At 43.2% G+C, this 22,492-nt stretch overlaps 1 protein-coding gene across 1 annotated transcript; it reads left to right on the top strand.

The window, feature by feature from the left end:
* Nucleotides 1–259: 259 nt before the first annotated feature.
* Nucleotides 260–22,116, top strand: crip2 (cysteine-rich protein 2). The gene is made up of 8 exons (XM_083997992.1): nucleotides 260–418; nucleotides 12,952–13,046; nucleotides 17,772–17,829; nucleotides 18,366–18,491; nucleotides 19,339–19,407; nucleotides 19,533–19,627; nucleotides 20,229–20,286; nucleotides 20,601–22,116. The coding sequence occupies exons 1-8, from the start codon at nucleotides 376–378 to the stop codon at nucleotides 20,666–20,668; spliced, it is 612 nt and encodes a 203-aa protein (XP_083854118.1). The 5' UTR covers nucleotides 260–375; the 3' UTR covers nucleotides 20,669–22,116.
* The last annotated feature ends 376 nt before the right edge of the window (nucleotides 22,117–22,492 follow it).

The following is a 22,492-nucleotide window of genomic DNA, read 5'->3' as shown; positions in this document are numbered from 1 at the left end:
AGCGGCAAAATGAAGTGAAAATACGGTTAATCAAGTTTCAAATTGTAATAAATCAAAACTGAACCTGTAACCTTTATTATTAGGCTATTATTATCATTTTATTCTATCCATTTATTTACCAGTTCGTTGTTTCCACAACAGTTGCCACAGTTCCCACAGCGCCTGAAGTAGACACGGCAGGCGTAAGGGGAGGGGGCGTGGTTATGTTAATGAGCAGCCCATGACTGAATAGATGCTCCCAGCTTCAGAGAGGGGGAAGCAGGACACTTGCTGCGGGAGAGAGGAGCCAGAGGACGGACAGAGACAGAGACAGAGACGCTCCGGACAAACCGAACAGACCACTTTCACTCGAGCTCACTTTCACAACATCCCAACATGTCTTCAAAGTGTCCCAAGTGCGAGAAGACGGTGTATTTCGGTAAGTGATGCGCGCTTGGTTTGCTCCCGGTTGTTGAATTTACTTTTTTTTTTTTTTTTTGGCTCGTGATGGTGATCCCGCTCGTTTGCCAACGTACAGGCTCGTGCCCTCCTGACAGAGGAAGCATGTTGTTGTTTTTAAATGTCTTTGTTGTGGTAGGCTACTGTTTCTTTAATTACTTAAAACAAAAAAAATGAATGAATGGTGCAGAAAGCAGTTTATGCCCATTCATTGAAAACATATACTTTTCACACACAACTACAAGTTAGGATTGAGATGATGATAAAAATACAAACTTTTTGAATGAAATCACATAAAGTAGAGTACAGTAGGATATTTATAGTATTTTTTGTGTTGTAGCCTAATATTAGATCCATATACAGTAGTTCAGTGCTGCTTGAGGAATTTTCCCAGTGGTGGGAAAAAATGTAAACCCATCCTACATTTTCCAAAATGAGCTTCTCACATCAATTAAGTTAAAAGCAATTCCAAGATAAGGTGACTATTTTAAGTAAAGACTTGCTGCTCATGTAAATCATTCACAGGGACAAGAATCAGTGTAAACAAAACTCATATGATTCAGTGTTTTCATAAATCTAGACTCTTCAAAACTGTATAAATCTAATGTGAGAATAAACATGCCCTCTCTGCACTCGTATTCAACAAAACTGTATGATTTATCTTATTCTGTCACTGATCTGTGATCATTTTTTTAATTTGTTGTCTTTGGTAAACATCCAAGCCTGGCAGTTGGCTGAGGAGGGTTTGCTGATGGAGGCCATTGCCAAGAGTGCAGAAAATGCCATATGCTGAGACTGCCCACTCGCTGAGGGAGCACAGCAACATCATGCTGTGTCAGTGGGATGAAAACCTGTGAACGCGCTTCTTTTGCACTCTCGTATACAAAGGTGGGAAAACAAAACACCCACTTGGGGCAAAGAGCTTCGACTTGCACTCGGTCGCAGCGAGGAAGACGGCGGCATCTTGGGTCTCCTGTGACAGATGTTTCGCAGAGAAGGAAATGCACAGGGACGCAGAGCAAAGCAGCAGATTAAAGGAGCTTACATTGTGAAAATAAACACAAATTTACGTTGCGTCTTTTGCATCAGAAGGCTGCAAATTATGTCTGCTCTTGTTTTGGTTTATTTTTAGGGAAACATGCTGCTGTCTTGTTGAAGCTGGAGTAATCCAGTGGTTGTGTTTGGCCCACGTGCTTGGGCACAGAAAAAAAACAACAACAACAGCAACAGCACAATCATTCCTCAGCGCTGATCTTTTCTACACTTTGCAGCACACAGAGCTGTCACGGGGGTCAAAATCAATTATGTGAGTGGATGGAAGTCCTCTTATGTAACAGAGGGTGGCGGTGGCGGTGGCGGTGAACATCACAGCAGCTGCTCATCCTATGGGTCCCGAGAGTCACTGGCATGGAATAATATCTGCACAAATGAGATTTATTTGTCTCTAATATAGACTTCATGCATGTCTGAGTATCCATTTGCGCCGTCGCTTTAATTCGCTGCAGCGACGTGAGTCACAGCTTTCTTGGTGATGTATGTTGTGTTTTTTTTATGTAACATACTGAGATCCAGCCTCCTGGAGTTATTTTTGGTCGGGGTGTGTCCTGCTGGGTGGAAAAGTGCTACTATACAGATGAGGAGGAGGAAAAGGATGATGATGATGATGATGATGAATCGGCTGCACATGTCAAACCAGACCAGGGAGGACGTAGAAAGTGAAGGGAGGTGTTAATCGCAATATTGAAGTCATTACCAGGGAGGCAAGGAAATGTTTGACAAGACATGGGAGAGGTCAGGGAGGCAGAGGAGTTGAGGCTGGGCACGACGTCGGTGATGAATCTCAGAGCGGCTCCACCTACACATCCTCCTCTCAAGACGCTCGACTCTCAGAGAAGAAAGAAATCCAGCTCCTGAGGTGAAATTTCAAGTGCAAAAGTGAGAAAACAGGCACCAATTCACTGCTTTTCTGTCCCAATTTGCTCCCACCTTTCCTCCTTGCGGTGGTGGTTGCCGCTGTGCTATACAGAGCGAAGTTTGGCCCACCCTGCAGTTACCCACCTGGTCCTCCAGCTGGTGTTGCCCAATATTGGATTTTGGAGGCCAATATTCCTTGAACACTTTTACTATCCTCCTCTTTGCTTCCGTATGAAAAAACGTCATGAAGTGGCAGCGGTGAGCCACAGTCTGGGATGGGAATTTTTTTTTTTTGCTTTCATCATTTTCCGTCTGTTACTTTAACAGGCAGCTGTTTTGTAGCGGTGACGGCTCAGTTTCATCACCGCTGAAAGCAAATGTTGACTGTTCCCTCTGACTTCGAAGTGTCAAAAGTTGTTGTAATGTTTTTATTCAGGAAAAAAATCCAAAAAAGAGTGGGGGAAACCTTCACATGCCCTTGGTGTTTTCGAACATCTTTAATTATAGGGGTTGAATTCAAATTCCAAGCATCCACGTTGCGGCCTTGCGGCATCTGTCAGTTCCTGTGCTCAGAGTACACCAGGGACCACTGGCAGACATGTGACCGGGCCCAGTGGAAATACATTGTTAGCGTGTGAGAGAGTCCATGCAGAACACAACACAGCATGGCTCACTAAATCTCCCAAATTCTACCAGACCCCAAATTCAGCTGAGCGGGTCCACCTCCTGCTCATGACAAGTTGGAGCAATGCATCTTTGTGCAGCTAAGTGAATGAACAAGAACTTAATGGGAACTAATGGTGCTCTGCTGTGAGTTCCTCTTTCATTCACCGATTCCTCTCACTCTCACCCTCTTTCCTCTTCTTCAGTTGCGCAGTGTTGCCTCAGGCCCTAAATTCCTCTTCTACTGATTTTTGTTTTTATTTTTTTTATTTTTTTAACTGCATAGACTGGGGTGGGTGGGGTGAGATGGCTTGCCTTTATTTAAACGGAGACTCTCAAAGCGCCTCATGCATTATAATGAGAAACGACATCTCTATTCACACAAGGCTCTTTCTGTCTCTGTGCACGTTTGTCGTCCGAGCCAGGCAGAATACCTTCGTCCACTCAGCCGGACGATACGGAGCGGTGCACTGATTCCCACACACCTCCTTTTTTTTTTTTTCTTATCCCACTTTCACCCCAAACATCCTCACACAATACCCCTTTTTCTTCTCCCCTCTTTTCTGTCAACACTAGAGTACCCTGTTTTCCACTTGGCTGCCCAGTAGGCTGTGTGAATGTGCCTTGTCAGTTATGCAACATCATTTCTTGAGTCGTTGCCTCCTGTTCAGTGCCATTGCATAACCTGCCAGATACTGTGTACCACTCAATGAGGGTACTTTTTCTCTGCCTTTTTGGAGGCACAAATATGATCCCCTAATGGAGAGGGCATTAAGCTTGGCGCTGGAAGTCAGACTGCCCCTCCCCTCCGCTCGCCTCCCCTCCCAACACAGGTGAAACCATCCACCTTCCAACAATATGAGCTGTTAGATAACTGCACGGAGGAACAAAGGCGGCTCTGTCCACTTAATCCAAATGATTTATGCTTTAAATTTATAACCCATACTAAAAATTACATATTTGATAGAGGTCGGAGGCCCTACAGTTAAGTATAATCATGATATTATTGTCGTTTTAAACATTTTGTGATCTCCTCTCCTGAGTATTGCAGTAACACATTGTGATACATTGTGATTCATTACCGTTTTACATTTCAAATCATGTCTCAAAATCTGTTTTAATCTAATAAGGTAAAGTCTATTTGTCTCACTTTATCCATCTTTATTCTTGTAAAATTGGATTGTCAAGCAGACGGACTGGCCAGCACAGTCATGTGGTGGCAATTGTCGTCCGACAAAAGCTTCAGCCATCGTTGTGTTTACAGTACTACACAGAGGACACTACTGTGAGTTGCCATGGGAAAGTGAGCAGACAGGGCCGGGGCCGAGCTGGTTATCATGCTAACTCCGGACCCCACAGCAGCACATAATTGTCAAAAATTTCTCAGTATTAATCTTTATGGTCTGTATTTTCTGCCGTGCTTCAGATGTTTGAGGTTGAGTCGTTACATAATACAGATCCAGAAGAAGACAGAAATTCAATTTGGGAGCAAACTGTGGCCAATTGAAAATATTTTAAATTGAGCCTTTATCCTGTGGCTTTGTGTCTCCACGGACAGACAGAGACCAGAGGGAAATGAAGAAAGACTGGAAGACAATTCAAATTCAGAATAGATAAATCACCAGTATTTCCTTCTTTGACAGGCCTCACCCTACTTGCACAAGGGTTTCATCATGTGATGTGGAAGACGACATTAGAGTTCATTAGCCGACCATTAGTGGTCCAGTCTGACCAAGCTACACAGTGTCTTCTTTAGTTGGCTTCCTCTTTATTAAAACAATGTGACAAGGCTTGGTTTGTTTGGTTGTGCTGTAAACAGATACACAAATCACTCCTCTTTTGTTTTCACCCCTTGGGGCAAGTTCACAGGCCTGAATGGCTACTACTTGTCATTTAGATGTATTGCGTGGTTAAAGCACATACGCATACCAAAAACAAGTGTAGCTAAATGAATAAGACTTCAGTCTGAGGAGTCATAACTCAAACTGACTTATACATAACTTAAATACTTCCTTTGAACATTTTCAAAAGGAATACCCCACTGCACCGTGTTTTCACATAGACAGTCAATTTTATTAGGCCCCTTTTATAGGACTCAGATGATTTCACTCTAAGGAATTTAAGCACGGCTACATTTTATGCCTCTGTCATATGATGTCTGACCTTCTTCAAGGGCTGATTATCCACTAATGGGCCAGATCTGAAGGTGTAATTCTCCTGATACCGACCTGCTTCCTCGTGTGAAGACATGGTCCACTACTCTGTAAGCAAGTCATGAACTCTGGATCTTTTTGAAGTCCCCGTAGCTGGGACACAGTGTCCTCACCGGTTAGAGAGGAGATGTGGTGTAAGCAGGCTCAGGGGTTCAGGGGAGGGCGAGCAAGTCACCCAGACAGGGACTGTGGAGAAGCACTTTGCCTGCGGCTCCTCTGACCGGCCCAGACAGGATGCGAGTTAGCTGCAGCCCATTTACGTCAGCGAGCAGGATTCACAAGGTCGGCCTCTTTTATTCACAGAGGGAGGAGGAGGGGGAGGAGGAGGGGGTGGGGGAGAAAGCCTGGGGAGGAAACCTCGCCTTGGCCGAGGCGACAGACGACCTCCAGAGCTAAGTTTTGCCACGGGGTTGCATCAGCCACAGGGAGAGACGGATCCAAAAACGCATGTTTCCTAGAGGCTCTCTTGCACCCAGCGCAGCCAGCGTGAGCACCACAGGGAGCTGCATGCACACATTGACCCAGAACAAATCAATTCTAATGTTCAACAACACACCACTGCCAGGGTCAACCCACTATTAGTTTACACAGCACTAGCAGAGGATGGGTCCTTTGAAACCCCCAACTTTTCACAAATTTCACTAGATTCTTTAAAAAGCTTCAACAACCTATATCAAGTATGGATTGGTTATTTATGATGTGCAATAGTGTTAAAGCTTGCACTTCATACACCTAGTATGAAATAATAAGTCAGTTGACTAAAATAAGGCGAAAGAAAATCTGTCTTTAGCTTTTCTAATTGGCTTTCTCTCACTGTAAATACAAAACATTTCAATTCATAAGAGGTTATAATGGGCTCTTAATAGATAAAATGATTCATCATAATTTGGAAAATACTTAGTCCACATAGGTTTACTGCTTTGTCCTGTACATAATAACTGGCATGATCACTGTATGTGTGATTATATAACTGTTACATGTCATGATCATGTGAACTGACCTCACAGTAACGCTCAATAAACCGTTGTATAGGATGTAGGATGAGGATGAATGAGTTGGGCTAATGCACAGTTTACACCTCAGCTGAAAATTCACTTAAACTCACTTCCCTTGGTGAAGTCGAATTCCTCTCTGCGCTGCGACTGAATGGCCATTGTCTTTAAGTTAAGCAAAAGGTCACAAATCCTCGAGGCTGTTTGTGCTCCGGAGAGCAGAATAGTGAGAGGATGCAGAGAAGGAAACACAGGCTGCTTGTTTTTTCCTTTCTTACATTTCTCCTGAGAGGTGAACCAAGCTTTTTTTTTTTTCACTCTGTGCACCTCCTCGTGTTCCACTCTCGCTTTGCCTCTGGGATCCTTCCAGTCAGTCAATCCATCAGTGAGTCAGGCGGGCGGGCGGGCGGCGGTGTGTTTATTGGGACGTGCAGTTATCACACACTGCTGTGACAAAAAACCCAAACAGCAAAACACCCGCGTGGACTCAGCTGTCACTGATGGATGAAGGGGATGGGAAAGAGGATGGTGAGATGGCAGCGTGTATGCATGAGTGTGTGTTTTTATTGTACGAATAGCTGAACAGATGGGTCCACAGTACCAGAGGGTGCAACAGAGCTGATTCCAGCCAAGCGAGATGTAGAAATATTTACAATAACATTGGTTACATCATGAACATGACTTGTGCAAAAATGTTCCTGAGCCAGTGATTTGCTCTACGACTCTTTTTGATGATTGAATTCAACCTCATGCTCATGTTTGCTTCTTTTAAAGCCGTTAAACATCCAGAAGCAGGAGCCTCTACACTGGCTGCTGATGCCATCCTGTTGTAGACCTGCACAGCAACACTGTTGACATCTCCTTTATCAAACACATTAGATCTCACCCCCTCCTCCTCCTCCTTGTTGCCCCCTGATTGAATTATTGAGTGATAAGAGAGAACCAATATGAGATTTCCAAGCCCTCTTTGCATGGTGGGAGTTCAGCTAACTTGCACCAGTGCTGTTATGACTTAGAACAAATTTCCTCCCTGACCCGGGGTGAGTCTCGGTCCACCGGCCGCTCTGGAGTTCGGATGCCGTTGCCCTGTCACTGTCGACAATTAGAAAAACTGCATTCAAGTCATCTGTAGAAACGGGCCCATAATGTTTTCCCTTTGAAGACTCCCTTGTTAAATTGTCTTGCTTAATGTTCTGTCCTATTATGGCGTGTTTGTAGGGCATTTGTTGCAGCTCTGATCCCTTTACAGGCCGAGCGGCTCCGTCTTGAGTCGTAATTGGTTTCGCTCGTAACGCAATTTGAAGTTTAAGCGCATCATGTAACAGAGCAAACAAAATAAATCGAATCACAGCCGGCCTGATGTTCTCTGATGTGCCTCTATCGCTGGATTGGACTCTCTAGCCCGCTGCAGTATCACATGAGTAATTAGTTTCTAACAATACTTGATCTATTTGATGTTGAATTTGTTGTTACCCTTTGCATTAGAGGCCGTATGACTCCAATTTCCCTGGGAAAAAAGGTAGCCTCAATTAATGTCTCATCAGGGGCCATGGCTTTTTCTTCCTGAAAGCTAATGGACTCATGGGTAACATGTTATTGAAAAGGCTGTATAAAAAAAGGCTAAATTTAGCCAAAGCTGAAGTGGCTTCATCCATTATGGTCCGTTACATTGTGTTTGTAGCCTTGAAATGGGTTGCAGCTGTGTAAAGTGTAAACATGTCTTACCGTACGATATCTGAACCATCGCAGTTCCAATGTTTTTTTCCAGTTAGTGACATATAAAGCTCCTAAATCACATCCTTGTGCCGTGGGTTTTTGCATTACACAGAGTGCTGTGTTTATAAGAGATGTTGCCTCATAATCCGCTGCCCATGTAAAGCTAACAGTGGCGCTGATAACGTAATGTCATTTTCAGTGGGTGTGAAGCCAATTTTATTCTGCACTTGAGCCTGTTTGGTAATTTCCTGGCTGCAAATCAACTTAACTTATGTCGAGCAGGGCGGAGGGCCACAGCTGAGGGTGTGTTGACGCACGTCAGGCGTGCACCGCCCCTGTCATTCATTTCCACACAATATTACTCCTCTGTTGCCGCTCGCTCAGATTACATCTTATTACAAACTCATACATAAATGTATGTGGCTCAAGTTGACTGACAATGCAACACGGAGACTCTTCACAATCACAAAGCGCTGTCAAGGGCGCTCGGCATCGCCTCCTTTACTTTGATTAACGGCCAGTAACATCAGTGAGACCAAGCAATTGTAAACACAGAGGCTTGATCGGAGGAGAAGGAGAGCCGGCTGTCTCACTGATGTAGACCTCACTGACAGTGCAGCCAGTGGAGTCGACTGCAGCACTGAAGAGCTTAGACCAGGAATTTCCAAATGAAGCTAAGCAGCTTACAGTGGTGCAGGTATCATATGGTTATGGTGATGACCTCTGACTTGCATTATGTTTCCGTTTTTCTTGTTCTCTCGCCTCTGGCTTAGTGCTGCTGCAGTAGCATCATCTGTCTGTCTGTCCCTGTCCCTCAGTGCTGCGCATAAATAATGACTGAGCAACATTGTCCAGAGGCACAATGTGACTTCTGAACACCTGCAGCAAACAAATGTGATGGTTGAATATTCTAAATGAGGTAAACTTTGTAGTGTACGATTTATATTTGGAACATCTGTGGAGCAGCAACCACCACATGTGGTTTTAGTGATGACATTATAAAACAAGCAAGCAAAACAAGCAAACAAACAAGCTTTAAGTGTGGAGGAAAAATTTGGTTATTATTAAATGAGAGTTAAAGGGATATTCCAGCGTAAATTTAACTGATGGTCTAAAGCACTGTGACACCGAGTTAGACCCCCCCTCGAGAGATGAAGTCTGCTTACCGCTAGCTTCTCTAGTTGTAGCAACTTTAGCAAAGACTGCACGATAACAAATAGCGCAGTCTATTTCTCCACGTGCAAATGCCTCGTATTATGTGATGGGACCCTGCTTGTACTGTTGATGAAGTTTGGTGCTGTTCTGAGCATTATTTGTGGCTATGAGTAGCTTTTTGATCTCGGTTTGCGCGTGGAAAAATACACTGCGCTATTTGTTATCGTGCATGTAAATGTAAGCAAATCACTGGCCACTCACACATGAAGCCCAAATCATGTGACCATCAGGTTCTTGGTCACCGATCTGACCAAGTCCCTCCTCCTCCTGTGTGATTGCTCACTTTGGCCTCTGGCATCAACAAGGCATTTTCCCCCAGAGAACTGCAGCTCACTGGATGTTTTCTCTTTTTTCGAGACCGTTCTCTGTAAACACCAGAGATGGTTGTGCATGAAAATCCCGGTAGGTCAGCAGTTTCTGAAACACTCAGACCAGCCCATCTGGCACCGGCGACCATGCCACGTTTAGACTCTCTTAAATCACATTTTTTCCTCATTCTGATGCTTGGTTTAAAGTTCAGCAGATAAATGGACTGAGTTGCTGCCATGTGATTGGCCTGATATTTGCATTAACAAGCAGGTGAACAGGTGCAGCTAATAAGGTGGGCATGATTGTATGCAGGTGTGTGTATTTCCAAATCGCTCAGTTTACCACAGTCACCTCCAATCAGGGTGCAGAGACATCTCAAAGATGATCAAGAGAAACATCAAGTGTCTTTGCAAAGCGTCTGAATACTTACATCAATGCGATATTTCAGTTTTACCTTACATTTTTAAAACGGTATCTCCACTGAGATTTATTGAGAGTTTTTTTTTATTTTTTAGCATGAGGTGTCTTAACACTCTCTGGATTTGCTGTGTGTGTGTATATATCCACACCGACTTGTTATGGGAGAAAACAGCTTGGCTGAAAGGATTTGGCACTTCCTCGTCGGTGTTGACAATGTAAATGTGAATTTCCGGTGAGACTTCCCTGGGAGCAGCAGCTTGTTTGCTCACACAAGTCTTTACCTCACGTTGTTGCTGTAGCGAGGTAAAGGAGGACGCGGTGGCATTTCAGTCGCTTCATTTGTGCCCACGTGTGCTATTCTGGGATACCGAGAACTGGCTGCCTGTCATTATTATGTAATTTAAAACAATTTTTTATATATAATTTATATTTCTCTCTCTGTTTCCGTGTAACACGTCAAACCGTGTATATGCATACAGTATTTTCTGGATTAATTTCAGCAGTCGGTGGCTATATGAAAGATAATAAGCACAGAGGCTGGCTTGAAAGCTGGGGGTATAAACATCTGGGCCAGATGCAGATCCCCTCCACCTCCCCCACTCTGTAACTCCCACAGCACATAATACAGACAGACAGGCTCACCCCTCTTACAATAACAACTGCCCTTTAAAACAGGGAGCTGTTAAACAGTGGGCTTTGTTACCACACAGTCATATACAGAGGAATGAGGACGTTCTGGTGAGGCTCTGACGTCTGCGTCCATTCATACACTGACTCCTCAGATCTGAACAGAGGTGTGTCCGCAATTCATGAGTCGGTCAACGACAGATACACACAGACACACTCGTAGGAATACACAACACTGAGGCCACACTGGCACGGGCTCCTCTGTGGTCTGTTTATTCAGCCTCTTTTTAAACAGTGTCGAGGTGTCGCGAGGTTTATGGTTATCCTCAGATTTAGGAGGAAATAAAACACACACACACACACTCAGTCAGTGCAGACAGGTTAAGCTCCTGCTGCTTCCTGCTCTGTCTGTCTTTACACATCGTGTCAAGCTGTTGAAAGGTTTGTGATGATTCTCTAATTAAAGAGAGATTTAAAAGCTAATTTTACACACTGAAGGCTGCATGCACTCACACAACATGTTAAATCTTTGCATGGTCAAACATTGTTTGACAGGTGCAGCTAAAGTTGAACCACTGAAATGGGTCTGGGATCTGGGATGTAGGTTGGGAAGAGTCGCAGCATGAACAGCAGCGGTCTGTCTGTGCAAGATGCAGGTGCAGTATTGAGTGTAGGTCACCTTGGTTTCTTGATGATTATTGATGTCACCAGCAATAATCAACAATCCACTGGGATGTCCCATGTGATGGCTGTGGCTGATACAAGTGCTGGTAAATTCCCCGGTTGGATAGTTGGACCAGCTCTTCATGACAGTTCACTCCGCCAGTGGAAAACTGTCCTTGGACACAACCACATGATCCGTGCAGGTTTTTGTCCACCACCTTGGGACCCGCCCTGCAGTGGTGAATGCAGCTTTTCCTTTTAACTCTAGTGTCATGTGGAGGATTTTTTCATCCTTGATTGAAGAGCATTGATTGAATCACAGAGTGATTTATTACAGACGCTCTCCTTTAAATAACAGTATCCTTTTAGAGTGGTTTTTACATCTCCGGCAGTGTCTTCCGGCCAAATCAGCATTCCTCCGCTCTCATGTTGATTGGCAGCCCCCCCCTTAACCCCCCACTCTCCATCCTCAGCTACTCTCCAGGGTCTTGTTGTTGGCCATTTGTCTCAGTGCTGTAATTGACATGGAGAACTGACAGTGAAACTGATTGGAGAGTAAACAGAGCTCCCCACAGGGAGTCATCAGGTTTCCTACAGCAGTGCAGAGAAGCAATTAAATACAAAAAAAATCTAATTTAACTTTATTATCAAAAGAGGGAAGTGCATTTGGTCAAATGTTTTAAGATCAAATCTTCAGTATCGACTGGTCCGTGTTTGTTTGAATTTGTTAGTTGCTTGACAGTTGGCCTCTTTTCTAATTGTTTTTTAATTCAAGAAGCTATCAAATTCACGTTATCATTTTTGTTACATCCATATTTAGTTATAGTTTGTCTTCAGTTTTGTTTTTATAAATTTTCTGATGTTTTTGGACTGCACGCTGTCAAATCTCCGATGTCCAATTCAGTTTTGCTTCCTGACACAAAGCCGACAAAGGAATTTGACATCGCTCTAACAGGTTATAGTTCAGGCAGTAAAGCTGCGAAAGAGAGGAAGACCCGGAGGAAGCAATTGTCTGTATGTCTGCGTATACTATATCGTACATGTGCGCATATGTTTGTGTGTGTGTTTCTTGACCGAAGGTATGTAGGAAACCGACCCCAGCATCCGGCTATTTGTGCCCTACCCTGATAAGAGAAGGTGTTTCCTCTGCTGCCAGCACGACTCCTTAGGGCCCATTGTGTGGAAGCTGCAGAGATTTATTATTGGAAAGGGTATAATTAGGGTCCTTTGCTTGTCTGGAGGGGCGGTCGGCAGTCTGGAAGAAGAAGAAGGCGACGGAAATGGGGTTGAGGGAGCCGTGTGCAGAGGGAGGGGCCTACTGTAAACTGGGGGATGGGGTGTGTGTGTGTACGTTTGGAAGGGTAACACAAAGGATTTGGAGTAGATGTGTGCGACCCCCCCTGCTGCTCCAGCTGGACTGGGACTCACGCCACTGTCTGCCTATGTCGCAGTGACATCATGACAACATCCTGTGCGGTACACAGGCTTTCCCCAGTACCCCCCTACCCCCTCTCCCACCCCCCTTGTTCCCGCCCGTCCAGAAAACAGTCACTCATTTGACACGATGACAGGATTTCCATGGAGGTTTGGCACACAAGCTGATCATTATTGTGGAGAGTGAAGCAATGAGGGGACGTCATGCCGCTCTGCCATGAGCGATTGACACATTATAACACACACATAGGCTGTTGTTTAGAATAATGTATATAAATGCAGCTTTATGTGAATGTTTACGTTCATCCCCCCCCTCTCTTCTCTTGTCTTTTGTCTTTCATGTGCAGCTGAAAAGGTGTCATCGCTGGGCAAAGACTGGCACAAGTTGTGTCTCAAGTGCGACCGCTGCAACAAGCTCCTTAATGCTGGAGGCCACGCTGAGGTCAGTACAACACCACCAGGCAACAGTGCACACCACTGTCCTGTCAACACTGAAGTTATACACATGTGATACTCAATTTCTATCTTTCATAGTTCTGCAAGTAATCATTTTTTCATCACCGGTAACTAAATGTCTCAGTCAAACAAATAGAAAACGGTGATTAATGGAATAGTTACAATAAAGACATAATTTCTGATCATGATCCATTTTGTTTTAACCTGTCTGGCAGTGTTTTAGGAGAAAAAAGCTAGACTGTGTAGGAGGAAAACATCCTCCCTGTCTTTGTAAAAACCCTAACAAAGCAGAATATCATATTCCTGCTAGACACAATTATTTTTACTTTGGGGATTTTTTTCCTCACATTTATAATATCTGCAGCTGCAGTGACATGTACAGTAGACGCAGCCGATTCAATCTGTGATTAAAAGTTACAAGACAAAGCTCTGTTTTTTAAGTATTAGGCTACTGTATGCCAAAAGATGTGGCAACCACTGACTAAAAATCATTAATTTAACTAATCGCCTCAGCACTGTGCATCATAAGCCATCAATCAATGAAATTACAAGATGTCTCTTGCTTAAAACCACTTTAACTTGGACTTAAACACCGTTTTTAAATTAAAGTACAGTAGTGTTGATCCCACAGGGTCAAATGTCAACAAACTGTGTGCCACAGGTCAATGACTCTTATTGTGAAATCTAACAAGGGGGGGAAGCCAGTGCTGCCTGGTTATGTATTGACTTATTGACAGTCAGCCTTTATTAACAGTGAATCCTCAATGAACCATGTCAACAATTCATCAGATGCTGTGGCTTTTCAGAAATGAAACGTTACTGTACTTCTTTTCCAGTATGGAAAATTATGATCACTTTTTAACTGCAGGATTTAAAAAAGGTTTACAGAGTCTGACACTGTATTACAGTGGGAGAGCGGTGTTCAGTTGGTTATTTCATTCACAGAACTTGTGCATTTTCTACAGGAAATTGCTGAGTGAATGTCCTTTTTCCTGCCTGGTAGCATCTGTCAATATGGTTTGTCCTGGTGGGAATTTGAACTCCCTTAACCGTTACAAGCTGAGTTGCCTACAGATCCCTTTTCCTTTTTCTGTTACGTAATCAAACTGCGGTATCGCGTCTCAGCGCTAATTCTCCCCGACTGTGACCCTCGAACAAACACTGCCGCTGCTGCTGCTGCTGCTCACTATCTGGTGCTGTCACTCTGGGGATTTTCTTATCATGTCGCTTTTATTTTGACTTCCACAAACCGGCCAACGGTTCGTTTCTCACCCACTCTCCCTCTCACTGCACTTTTCAGACTCTCCCGCCGCTTTTTTTCTCTCTCTCTCTCTCTGTCTGTGCACAAGGAGGATGTGATCTCAGCCTTTTTGTACACAAAAGCGATGTCCCTGCAGACCCCAAAGGATGCTGGTCCTGCTGTTTAATCTCTGCATGATTACAGTAATGTAGTGACACAATCTCTCTCAGGCCCACACTCTCCATCCTCCTCCCCCCATCCTCTCTCTCTCTCTCTTGCTCTCTCTATGGACAACATCCAAATCCTGCCCTGGGCTGCAGCACCGTGCCACGAGCCTGACTTTAGTGGGCAAAACTCGATGCTCAATCATCGTCATGGAAACAGAGTGAGGCTGAGGGATATTACATGTAAAAAAAAAAAAAAGTGAAGGCAGCTGTGGGATTGTCTGAGAGGGTGTTTGATGTCATTTCAGGGCTGGTATGCAGAAGGTTATGAACCTCAGAGGCTGCAGCAGGGAAGGAGGGAGGTGGGGTTGGGGTTGGGGTTGGGGGGGGGGGGGGGGGGTCTGTCGTCTGTGGGCTAAGGGAGAGCAGCAGCTTCCTGTGGCCGTTGGCACAGAGCCAGGCTGGAAAAGACAAGGTGACAAGTCTCCGCTGTTGACCCTAAATGATCACGGCTCTATTAAACCAAACACCTTCTCCTCTGTGTCCGAAACAGAACATTTAAAGAACCAGACTTGATGGTGTCTGTGGACAAGACGAACGTACGTATTCCTAAAATAACTTGAGGCTAAGACAAGTGGACTTTGTGTGTACGTCATCTACAGTATAAATCAAGGAAGTGAAAAGCAGAATTAAAAAAGACACAGCAAAGCCAAGCCAGGAAAAGTGGGTTAAATTCATCTGCTCATGAAGCAGATGCGATAAGACTGAAAGCTCCAGAAGAAGGAATAAACAGACATTGAGCCCTTATCAGCTGCTGTTTTTAGGGTCAAGCATAAACTCTGAAGCTTAACCCAAAAATTTGCTGAAAGCCAGATAAAAATGCACTTATTTTAATTTAAAATCGTGCTTCTATAATGATCATATCTAGACTGTCATCTGCTTTATCTACTGTAGATATGTCCGATAGTCAACAGTGGAAACAAGACCCACTGACTATTGTAGAATGACTTTTAATAGTGCCGTAAATATGTCCATATCAATGTTTTTAATCGCTCAGTGTTCAAAGGAAACTTAAAACAAAACCCAAACAGTTTCAATAAAGCGCCACAATGACTCACAACAACAGTTACAAAACACAGAGAACAGAACCAGAGATTTTGTCGCTTCCATTATTTCCATGTCAAATCCAGGCGCCTGCTTTCTTTACCCACAATACACAATACAAAACACTGATGATTCAGATATTTGGGTGTGTTATGGTAGAAACATTTATTGTAGCCTTGAGCTGCGAGTTTCAAACAGAGACAGGCTACAGAGGTCAGAGGTCATTTCTCAAGACTCAAGTCACAACAGACTTTATAGACTTTTTCCACATGTAAACACACTACGATGTATGAAACCAGAGGAATTCCTTATTAAGACAATGTGTTTTCTAAAATATGAACAAAATCCTGTTTGAAAACGACTCCTACTGTGACCATGTAGTTCTCACCATTTGTAAAGTATCAGCAGGTTTCTGATTCAGTAATGACACGAAGACGTCATGGTGAGATTCACACAGTATCTGCTTTTTCACACCATAGTTCTCCGTTTTAATGACAGAAAGGAAGAGTAACTGGCTTGTTTTGCAAAAAATGCAGCTCTGGTTTTTTTACTTCCCCTCTTCCATTATCAAGTTATCTGCACTTTTCTATGGGAGTCTCCAAACAGTTTATATTATTTTTGTGTTAAGAGTAACAAGCCAGAAATACATTTGCATTATCACAGCCATGCTTAAGTTGTGACATCCCTGCAAAGTCTGACTTATTCCTAAAATAACTAAGAGCTGAAAGATGTAGTGACTTTGCCATGAGTCTGTAAATAAAGGAAGCGAAAAGCAGAACAAAAACAAAAGGGTTCAAAGTTAATCCCCCCCTCCTTCATCCTGGTCTTGAATTCTAGCAAAGCAGCGAGCAGAGGCTGAAGCGAAGGAGCAACAGAGCTTCAAAGGCGGATGAGGAGGAGAGCAGGTTAGGAGAGAAAAGACGAATATATTGAGATGAGAATACATATTTCAGTGTCAGGATGTGGGAAGTTAACTGCTGGGAAGAGAGTGGGCTGAGCAGCAGTGATGGATAATCCATTTTTAGGGTCCCTCGGCCTCTTCGTGTTTCACAGCCAGTGCTGGTGCAGCAGGCTCTCAACAGACCACTCGGTTCATATGACAATGAATCCCTGTGTGTGTGTGTGTACTGTGTGTGTGTACTGTGTGTGTGTGTGTGTGTGTGTGTGTGTGTGTGTGTGTGTGTGTGTGTGTGTGTGTGTGTGTGTGTGTGTGTGTGTGTGTGTGTGTGTGTGTGTGTGTGTGTGTGTGTGTGTGTGTGTGTGTGTGTGTGTGTGTGTGTGTGTGTGTGTGTGTGTGTGTGTGTGTGTGTGTGTGCTGTCCTGAGAAAGTCATCAGTGCTCGCTGTCTGCTGCACGAACCCTCACGGATCTCATAAATGTCAAACAGGACGTGTGAGCGGGGCGGGCTGCGTGGCTGCTTTAACAGTAGCTGATCCTATCATGGTTAATGCATTATTAAAGGTGAGGGAACAATCCTTTTCACTGCTGCACCATCTTCTGAGGAAGAGGAGCTCATGTGGCCGGAGAAGAAGTGTCCCCTTGTTTCTTTTTCTTTTTTTTTCTCTTTTTCTTTTACCCCCCTCACCCTCCCAGGGTCTGGCATCCGGCCCACTGCAGTCGCTTGGTTCCTCTCATTTTTGGGCATTGGGCTCTGGACCAGTGGCCACCCTGGCCCTCGTCCCTGATCCCCTCTACCCAAGCTGGTGGTCACATGCTCCGGCTGCAATCATCGCCACATTCCCAGCATGCATCAGTAACAGGCCATCTATGTCTCCGAGCCCCCCACCCTCCATCCCCCACCCTCCATCTCCTTTCAAGTCATGTCAGTTGCACTGAAGTGTGGCGATGGATTCATCAACACAGACCTGTCTCTTAGAAACAGCCGCTGTCGTTGTTATGTGTTGAAGCAACCTGTGACAGTGACATCATCATCATCATCATCAGGCGGCCATGAGATGGAAAAAAAAATCTATTCAGTTTCCGTTTTTGGACACATTTTTCTCCGCCTCTTCTTCTTCTTCTTTCTACAAAACAGATCAAAAACCAAAATATATGATGTCAGAATAAGTAAGTCTCATAACGTCAGGGTGCAGTTTTTTTCTTTTATCTGCGTCATCAGGTTTGATTTTCATCCTTTCACGTCTCCACTGTTTGTTTCATCCGTATCTCATGTTGTCTCTCTCTCTCTGTCTCTCTCTCACAGCACGATGGAAGGCCCTACTGCCACAAACCGTGCTATGCTGCCCTCTTCGGGCCAAAAGGTGAAGTACATCTCGTCCTATTCCACAAATACAGCTTCACTTTTGACATTGACACATCACAACATACAGTAACAGTCAGTGGGTCATGTTAAGGATCAATTATGCGTTATGAATTGATTATGAGTCATGAATGAGTAAAGGTTCAGTGAATTAGTGAATGGTGAACACTGAATTATATGGAGAATTGTAGGTTGTAATTGTAATATTCATTTATTATTGCAGAATAAAAATTATAAATAGAAGCTGGGTTTAGATTAAAATCTATATTTGTTTATTCATTTATTTCTTAATTTATGTGATTGATTGCATACATTTGTTTATTCATTTATGTATTGGGTATTTGTTAAGGCATTGATTTTTATCTATTAAAAAATATTTGTGTTTACTGTATATCAACCTTTTATTTGTGTATTCATCAATATATTCAACCAACCAATTTTTCTTCTTTCATGAATTTGGATTTTTCTTCTTCAGCAGTCAGATAAAGTCCACATTTCACAATCTGAATATTTTTTCCCCTGTGTTTTGTCTTGCAGGTGTGAACATTGGAGGAGCTGGCTCTTATGTGTATGACACTCCAGCCAACAGCAACACCACCAGTGTGGATTCAGCTGCCAAAGCTGAGGAGAAGCGAGTGTTCGTACCTAAGGCGCCATCGAAAGGTAAATGAGAATCATGTGTAAAACGCACATATGGGTTTGGTTTTATCTCCAGCAGGATTTTGGTGTTTTTTTCAACAAGCTGTTGTTGGTCAGAAGGAAAAGCTGCTGTTGACTCAGTGATAAGAGCATCGATACACAAAGCCTCCTGGGACGTGAGGGGGGTTTTCTCAGACGTGTTAGATAAGGATTTCCTAGGAAACGCACTCTGTCAGCAGGAACAAAATGATGTTTTTCTTAGTGATCAATCTCTACCGTGCAGTTTCCGGTTACTGTTTTACACCAAGTAAACTCATTATAATTTTTTCGGTGTGCAGCAGGGGAACATCTGTGTTGTCATTTTTCTTATGTTTATGTATAAAGCTAGATTTCTTCATGCACTGTTTATTGTTTTATTCTATTCCTTGTGTGTTTCTTCCTTCAGCTTTTTTAAAATATTGGCTTGAGCCTCTGTGCTTTTATGTACATGTGTAGTTTTTTTAATGCTAGAATAAAACCAAACTAATCCAGTCCGTTTGGCACCATCTGCAGTTCCCAGTGCAGCACTGCATGTAATCAAACATCCCTCAATTGCCATGACTGGCTCCTGTAAGGAGGAGTGAGAGAAGTGTTTTAACTTGGCAACCAGAATATCTATTTGCCTTTTTACTCAATAATTCCCTCTTGAAGCTTATAAAAGCTGTTTAATACCTGGCTCAAATTAAATGTTTTTCCTCCACATTATTAGTACACTGGATTTCACACCTAACTGGAAGAATCAGTAGTTATTTGTGGAACCATTTTCCTTTGCTACATCCATCTTTTCCACTGTTGTAATCATGTGTGTGTGTGTGTGTAATGTTTTTGGCAGCTGGCGGCATCACCACTTTTTCCGGAGAGGCCAATCTGTGTCCCCGCTGCAACAAGAAGGTGTATTTTGGTAAGTACCGTAGTTCCCACCCTTTCCAGAGTTAAGGAAAGAGGCGACAGCAGTGGGTGTGGATCGATCGTGAAGCGGTTGCCATGGTGTCTGACAGGTGTGTTTATGTGTTTGTGTCACAATAGCTGAGAAGGTGACATCACTGGGCAAGGACTGGCATCGACCCTGTCTGCGCTGTGAGAGGTGCAGCAAGACTCTATCTGCTGGCAGCCACGCAGAGGTGAGAAAGAGATGCTGTTATGAGGAGGAGGAGGAGGTGAAAGGTCAGAAGGACTGAGATAAAGAAAGGCAATAGGATTACTTTTTTTTTTTTTTTTTTTTTACATGTGATTCACCCACCTTCCTTTTCTGGTTGGTGTATAATTAAATTACATTTCCATAACAATATAAAGCAGCATATTTGTCCTTTATTAAAACCCTTGAAGAATATCTATTTAAAGTATGTTAGTGGTGTGATTAATCATGATTAACTATGTTAATGCATTTATTTGCAATATAAAATGTCTAAATCGACTGGCAAACAAATAAAAAAATAAGAATAATTGACGAATGGAAACAAATAAGGACAAAAAAACAAACAACAGATATAACTGAACAATAGTGTGGCATGTATTGGGAAATCCACACCTAATTAATCCATGATACACAGCTGCGTTCAAGTTAAATGTCTAGACACTTTATTAAGTGATTTCCAGCCTGTCACCACCACTTCATTGAATAAAAAACTTTTATGACTCTTGCAGTTTGACTCTTTTAGGACAGGAAAAACAATGCTCTTATTGTTTTAATGTTTGCAATCATCTTTTTCTTTTTTATTCCAGCATGACGGCCAGCCCTACTGCCACAAGCCCTGCTATGCCGTCCTCTTCGGGCCCAAAGGTAACCGCTAGGGGGTGCTGTCCACCCGCCACTTATCAGCTACACTTGAAACAGAATGTCGTAATGTTTGCGCTCTTGATCCAAAGCTGCACTCGTTGCACAGAATTATTAAGTGTTACTCAACGGTCAGTTCATCATAACATAATTTGCCTGCAGCTTCTTGGGCCTTAGTGGTCGTGGTGGTGGTGGTGGTGGTGGGGAGGGGGTTACGCTCTCCATCCTCTCCTGCTGCTCATGTTGCACCTTCTCTTGCCCTCTCTCTTTTACCCCCCTCCTAACCTAACCGCCCTCTGCTGTCCCTGTGGTTTTTCCAGGCGTGAACACTGGTGGTGTGGGCAGCTACATCTATGACAAGGAGCCCAGTGCAGTGACCCAGCCTTGAACCTTTGTCCCCCTCAGCCTCATCCATCCCTCTTCTCTACACAACACTGACCGTCAACCACAGTATTATTATTATCCGTAGCCTTTTGTTTATGCTCTTTTTCCCCACCTGTGTGTTCATACCTGAGACGACCAGACCGCCTTCTCCTCCGGATCCTTTCCCCCTCCCCCCAACCCTCGTCTGTGCTGACCCTGCTCCCAGCAGCACCCAGATCAGATGAAATTATTGATTACAAACATGTGATAGATACCTTGTATTTGCTCCAGGACGTCCCTCTGCACAACCACACCCAGCATTCCCACATGATTAAATATTTGTTAGAGAATTTGAACAATTTTTTTTGTATGTCAACACTTTAGACGTCACTACAGTGAAGCATTAAGGTCTTACAATTCAATTTTGCACCAAGAGAACAGTGAGAGGATGTTTTGACAGGATGTATGTTTAAAATAAAATAAAAAAACAGAACAAATCAGATGGAGAGTGAATCTCAGGTTTGGAAATGTACACTGTGCTGACAGCTGAGGAATCTCAACTGAGAGGCTGCTGCACGCACAGCTGGTGCTCAGGAGGACCATGTTGCCAATAATAAATAAATAAATACCAATCTGTATTTTACAATTGCCATATTTACACTTTGGCTGCCTGATGACATTCCTTATGTTAAAAAAGTGAGATTTTGTTTTAAGAATTAACAAAAAAAAGAAAGAAAAAAAAGTCCAAGCATAGTGGATAAAAAGGTGAGAACCTGCACCTGTGAGGCGACTGTTACATGACTTTCAGCATCCATGAGGCTGTATTGACACTTTGTACTTTTTGAGCATGTATTATTATTAACCAGTTTTATGGCAGAATCTGGATTATAAAATTATGCGCTAATAAATAACGTATTTGTCCCAATTGTTTTATACAGTACAGTACTATTTTTTAAAGCGTGGCAGAATGTGGGTGAAGTTTTGGAAAGGTTGGGCTGTGATTTGCCAGAGGGAGGAACGTGTATTTATTGCTTTTACGTCAAGTCCTTAAATTTCATTAGCCAGAGTACTACTACCCCTTTACGGGACTGATTATGTAGGAGGTCAAATGAGGTGATTTAAGCTGTAAAATTCTCTATGATCAAGATTTTTATTGTTATTTTCTAATGAATAACCCTGCTGTTATTTTCCAAGAGATGACACACTATTTGAAGTATTTTTTTTTCTCTCGCCATTAGCAGGAACAATAGCTTAGCTTGTAGAAGACGAGACACTGCAGACAAGTCATTCTGTAAGAATGTGCATTCTAGTATTATTGTACATGACTGTTACTGTGTTTGTTCATTACCTGTCGGGCATCGTAGGGCGTTGTAGACACTGCAGGGCTCACTGTCCGTAGAACTGAAACGCTGCACTTTAGCCCTGCTGTATTCGTCTTTTTAATCCCTTGAATAAATATTTCAGAAACTTTTCTTCTGTTACACTACGACTATTGCTTGACAGATTATGAATTGCAATAAAGAAACATTACATGTGATGTGAGTTTGCAGTGGTTTTTGTTGTCAAATTATTTGTTGAATTGCTTTGATTTTACTTGACAGAAAGTGAGTTTTCATAATTGGCATCAACAGAGCAACAGTAATCAGTCTGACCTACACACATTGCACACACACCAAGCTATGTCACAATGATGACGTTTGCTTAAAAAAGCAGTTACTCTCTTGTGAACAGTTCATTGGCAAAAACAAGGGAAGTGATGGCATCGCCCTTCTTGTACAAATTGCACCATCAAGCTGCAACAGCCCACCAGAGAATATATAAAGCAGAGACCGTTAAACGTTACGAAAGA

Source organism: Trachurus trachurus (assembly GCF_905171665.1).
Source record: "Trachurus trachurus genome assembly, chromosome: 22".
NCBI classification, from domain to species: Eukaryota; Metazoa; Chordata; class Actinopteri; order Carangiformes; family Carangidae; genus Trachurus; species Trachurus trachurus.
This window is presented reverse-complemented; position numbering and strand designations above follow the sequence as displayed.